Genomic DNA, 6,018 nt, shown 5'->3' on the forward strand with positions numbered 1-6,018 from the left:
TTCCCCACTCTCTCCTGATTTGTTTCCATCTCTTAATTATCTAATATTCAAACTGCACGCTCTTTGGGGCCTGGGCTGTCCTTTTCTTCCAAGTTTCCTGAAGACCAAAAGCCATGACTCAGGTTCCTCAGGCACTGTGCACACACTAATTAATAACAGAGTAACCCCGAGGCAAATGGAGAGTTCATGAAGCTGTTCAAACATTCAGTAGCTGGGGAGGTAGGCAATACACGCCAGAGCCTGGAAACCAACAGGGCTTGGAGAAGGACTGAGAGCAGGACTGAGGTCAATGGAGGTGAAGATTACATTGCAGGTGAAGAATTTAGGATAAAGAGTTAAAACAAAAGTAAACAGGCAAGAGAATGGAGGTAGCAATATACATATCTGGTAACACAGAGAATAGGAGTAAAGTATGTGACCGAGGTAAGCCCACAGTTACTGACATGGGAGATACATGAGAAAAAAGATTCACCAAAAAAAAGCATATACACATACCTGTAAATCATTTCATTAGGAGCCGTGTCATCAAAGGCATAATCAAAACGAAAAGTTTGGTTTTCTAGGTACCTTGTTAAATCCACTTTTTGTTTTGGTTCATGTACCATCACAACATCTTTACTAGGAATTGTTATTACATCAAGGTCTTTCATTAAAGTTTCTATAAAATAAGTGAAATATATATTTAACTAACAACACATCATTATTTTTTACATTTTTTCATTGTTTACACTCTTATAACATCTCAGATAACACAGCTCCTCCAAGTAACAACACTGCAATGGATTTGGGCTTCCAACGCCTAGATAGTAATCTGCTAAGTAAGAGATTTGGATCTTGGATCTTTGAAGTCTAGTCTTCATATCCTACCAATTGCTAGAAATTAAAAGAGGGATTGTACTAAGTTGATTAGAAAAACTAAGATCATTAATTATACCACTATCACTGTTGCTTGTTATATATTCTATAATAACACTTTCCATGGATTTGAGTTCTTTTTCCTCAGGGCTCCTCTACTGTTTCATAGATTACTGCCATACCCTCGGAGTTTTTATAAACAACTTCTCTACTGGAGAAACTGGATGCTGAAGTCCTACACTGCTTGGACTGTCAAACTTAAACACACAAAGAAATTAATATCCTTATGATAATCCGCTCTATTTTAAACTTTTATCCTTTTATTTTCCCTAAATTTCACAGCTTTCAAAAACAAAAATTTTGCTTTCATTCTACATAGGCATTTTCATCTGTGTATTCCTCCTGGAACCTAAAGGATACACCTTTAATATAGAATTTCTCTAGAGTAAAATCCTTTCTAAAAATTACCTTATAAACAGAAAGAGCTGAAAGTGCTAATGATCCTTCCTATCACTGGGAATGAACAAAAGCCATCTAGATGTGATTTCAGTAGTGAGTTCCCAGGTTATAATTACTAAGCAGCACTACAATTTACTGCTAATTGTTGTGTGAGATATGAGTCAGCAAAACAGACAACCCAGTGATCCATGCTATACACAAAAATAAAGATCCTTTGTGTGCAGTCAGGATCACTAATGTGTCCTACTTGCATTTCTATGTAAAATTTCTTAAGGCATGCAGTTCAAGAATTTTATGTGGCTTTATACAATCTAGAAGTCATTTCACCGGTTAACATACTGATCAAACGGCACAGTCGTTACCATTGCATGACATTATACACCGACAGAAATACGCATTCAAGTCACTATTTAATCAATTTTTCAACCACTCTGCAATAAAATAAAATGCAACTATTCTGTAGTAATCACAGAGAAGAAATAAGGAAGAGTGATGAAAAGAGATGTACGACGGTCAATTCTTTGCAGCAAAAGCTTTTTAGTTTAAGCAGTCAAAAGCTCATTTTTCTTAAACAACTTTGGAATAAGACATTTACCTGCTTCCAGCTATTTGTTATGACAACCTGTATTCCTTGCTGATGAAAATTTGGAATAATTTTTCTGAAACCCACCAAACATTCCTCAATTATAAATATACACCATTGAAATAGTCTCTTAAAATGTCAATCCAAACACCCACCTCCTGCAAAGTCAATCCACAGAACTGATGGTGCTGAGAACACGTAAAAATTTTGGTGATAACTCTGTCTTTGTGAGACAAACAAACTAGTTTTGTGTCTTCTCTTCAGGAGGTTACACACTGGTGTCTTTGATTCTTTTATACTCTTCAATTTTAAAACGTGGCATGAGAAACTGTTTCTTACGAAGTGTGTGTTTTCAGAAGACTGTGTCATGTAGGTACTAGATTACCTCTATGGTTCATCACTGCATAGACTATTTCATTAACACCTTGTTTCTACAGCTTATTCTTAAAAATGAAAATTACTTTAGTGCCAACCTCATTTTTTATTTGAGACATTCATCTTCCTACAAACACCTCTGCACTGTTTTTAATAGCTCCAAACCACTAATACCTAAGATATGCAACTTTCACAAATTCAGATCCTACTTCCAAATCCCAACTCATGCCCCATGACAACTTGCTCTCATTTAATGTCATTTCACTTCATCCACCTTCAGCAGAGGTGAAAGGTGACATTTCCCCCAGATATATCAGATTTCTAAGTGATATTTTATCAAACATAACCTCCAAAGCTGAAACAGAAATCCAACTGCTACCACACTTGTACATGGAATGCCCTTATTAAATAGGTTGTGCAAAATAGTTTCAATTAACCCATTTTTGAGCTTATGCACTCCTTTCAGATCAATAAAAGAAAAAATAAATCTGAGAATAAGAAAACAGTAAAGTAAAAATTAAGGAAAAATAAATCAGGGGAAACAGCAACACGGAGGGGAAAAAAATAAGACAAAAACCTAAGTATATACTGGCATCAACATATGTTTTCCCTCTCCTATACAATTCTCCCGTTTTCCTCTGGATATGCTCCAGATAATCCTCAATGCGTAGTTCTGACAGTACAAAAATAATAAATGCATCCCATGTTGTTTCAAAATCAGAGCAATGCTCTTTGAGTCCTTTAGCTAAACAAAATATAGTAGAAGGAGAAGGAAAGAAACATCTTTCAAAACAAAAGTCAGCTTAATTAAGCTCTGGATTCACACAGGCTGCAATCCAGAAGCATTCGTGTTCTTAATTTCCCACTGGAAGTAAGGAACTTCACGGGAAGGTTAGGATTTTACTGGAGCTGAAAACCGAATGGATCTTTTTGGAATACAGACTCCAGTCTGATGAGCAGGCAGTGAGAAAAAAAAGTTGTAGTACTAATTATATCTAAAAAAATGTCACTAGGGAGTCATTCCAGTACCTAATAGTTTTTTATTTCACATGCCCTAGGGTATCTTACCCAGCCCTGGGCAGCAGCTCCAGGGGATACAGGTCTCCAGTTTGTCTGTAATCCACTAGGATGGATACTGCAAGGATGTCTCAGACACATTTGGGCACCTAATATGTCATAAGACATCAGCATTTAGGCACCTGAATTGCTCCCTTGATGCAAGGATTCTCTTGATTCAAGACCACTTGACAGTATAAAAATATGTGTACAAAGAATGCGTATGAAGGTTTTCACTGGGGAGCTGTCTGCTAGGAGATCACTGCAAGGATAGTTTAAAAGAATGGTGATCCTAACGCAATGTACAGATACTGAAGAAATTACAGTATAACTAATTTCCAGATCAAATAAATACATCCTAGATAACCTTGGAAAAAAACTGCAGTCTCTCCGTGCCTCAGCTCCCAGTCCACAAAATGGTGACAGTTTACTTTTCTTCCCATCTTTAGCCAAGTTATGAAGAGTTTATGAATTTTCTGGGTCTGTCACACATATTGTCTAGTGTAACAGCTTCACCTTTGATCAGTACTTCTAGATCTCTTTAACACAGATAATATTACTATCAGAAGCAGCTTTTCAGACAAAAAGTTCAGCAAAATCTTCAATGGTCATACCTTTTTTATTGAGTGGTCGTTTTCGTACACAAACACATATCCTGTGCTCATCAATCTGCAAAGGAAACAATCTTCCAGTGAACTACACCCCAATTCCAGTTACACAGTATTTTACTTAATTTTATACTTCTATTCTTGAATTAATTAACCAATCATTTAAACAAAGAGAAATTTCCAAGACAGTGAGTCATCTGAACATGTAAAAGCCCCTTGTGTCTGCACAATAGCCACAACTCTCCAAAAGAGAGAACGATACATTAACAAAACTCCCTGCAGACAGTGATCTAAACCTGTAGAGTACCAGGTACCTCTTGGAACGTTGCACACAAATTCAGCTCTAACAGGGTAGACATGCTATTCACAGAAATTGTCACAATCTCTGATTTCCACAGAGGTCTGATAATCTTCATAATTTAAAGATTCTGCTTCTCTGACTTCTCTGCAAACCAAAGGCCCTCATCACTTTCACAGATCAAATATTAATCTTTACACTCAACAGGGTTTTTCAGAGAAGCTTAATGGTTTTGTGTGCAGATCCCCTAGCAGCCCAGGAAAATTTACAATGCAGAGTCTGAGTGACTACTTAGTACATATTGGTATTATTTCGTAGTAAAAAGATATTTATATGACGTAACATAACAAACAATAATTTAGTAGTCTAGGACCTCCAATACCTACTAATTTCAATATCATCAAATTACTGAAAAAATAAACCCATGTTATAATGAATACTAATATACATATTGAACTACTTATTTTTCATGTTTACAGACAGAAGTGTGCATTGAAAAAACTGGAAAGACATAGCAAAAATACAGAAGGATAAAAAATGTCCATGTTGCTGGGGTACTTACAGGATCTGCAGTTGTCAGTGGTCTATAATCCAAACTTGCCCTGAAATCTCTTATCATACACATAATTTCATAATTTGGGTTTGTAGCATCAACATCCTAGGGAAGTAAGCAACAGAATTTCTAATATACTTTTTTCCCTGAAATGGACTGATTTCAGTATCTTCTATAATTATTTGTAAGAAAAATATACATTAATTGAAATCTAATTTTTTCTCCAGAACGCCAGAAATGTCTCAGATGCAATTTTAATGACTTCTTCCATTCTGATATAACTAATCTCCCGATCACAAAGCAAAGCAATTATGTCTTCTATTTCATATTTTTGCTTAGCATGTAATAGAAAATACTTCTTAATTGAGGACTCATTAACAGTCTACTCAAGAAAGAGAAATGCCTCCCACCCTTGCCAGAATCTTCACACTAAAGAAACACTTCCGAACAACTGCACAACACCATACAGTCAACACTTCTTAATCAGATCAGGCAGTCTGACGGACAAATGGCTATTCATTTACTCCACTGCACAGGTACAACGCACACCGCAGAGGACAGTGCAGGAACCTCAGCTGCTCTAAACACAACCCTGCTGGGTCCAGGTCGGTTAAAGGAGCTTGATCCCTCTACTGATCCCGAGTTAACTCCTACAGCTGCTTGGATGCATTGGAAACTCTTCTAACACTCCTAGGTCCCCCAAAAAGCAGAGGCAATCCCAAGGACACACAGGAGGCTACATCCATGCTCAGAAGACCTCTCGTCCCTAAACCTGGAGCCATCAGTTCCAGAACGAATGGACATGTAAGAGGCCATGCACGGAGCCTCTCCAAGCCTTGCCAAAGCTAAGCCTACTGTGAACTGAGCTGTCTCTCTGCAGAATCGATCAAACATCCTCCCTTTCGCTTCTCCTCATGACTGTCAGTTTTTACACCATTTCAGGACATGCTGCTGACACCATACACAGCCAGTTCTGGTGCTCAGACCTTATTATGTCTTGCATGGCTCCCCCTAAATGATATAAAACTCCTTCTGGATCACAGCTAGCTGTGGAAACCACGTAGGCACTCTCAGAAAGCACGACATTGGGGTTAACATGCTGAAAGGGAGCCAGCTCATGTCTGTGCACCTGTGACACAATCAGAAGATGACTGTACTTTGGTATTGCTCACGGTGACTACAGAGAACTAAAAACTGCTGACAGTAAGTCCACAAAAAATGTATCCTGCTG

The 6,018-nt window shown here is 37.6% G+C and overlaps 1 protein-coding gene across 1 annotated transcript in view; it reads right to left on the reverse strand.

Moving 5' to 3' along the window:
• LOC104616438 (kinesin-like protein KIF2A) overlaps window positions 1-6,018 on the reverse strand; it is a gene marked incomplete at its 3' end in the record, with an annotated part of 16,847 nt that overhangs the window by 4,818 nt on the left and 6,011 nt on the right. Inside the window, exons 6-8 of the mRNA XM_010281449.1 lie at window positions 4,797-4,892; window positions 3,943-3,997; window positions 496-658 (exon numbers count right to left, since the gene is read on the reverse strand). Coding sequence (XP_010279751.1) covers window positions 496-658; window positions 3,943-3,997; window positions 4,797-4,892 — 314 coding nt within the window. The remainder of the gene's footprint in view (window positions 1-495; window positions 659-3,942; window positions 3,998-4,796; window positions 4,893-6,018) is intronic.

Source organism: Phaethon lepturus, unplaced genomic scaffold (genome assembly GCF_000687285.1).
Source record: "Phaethon lepturus isolate BGI_N335 unplaced genomic scaffold, ASM68728v1 scaffold9952, whole genome shotgun sequence".
Taxonomy (NCBI): Eukaryota; Metazoa; Chordata; class Aves; order Phaethontiformes; family Phaethontidae; genus Phaethon; species Phaethon lepturus.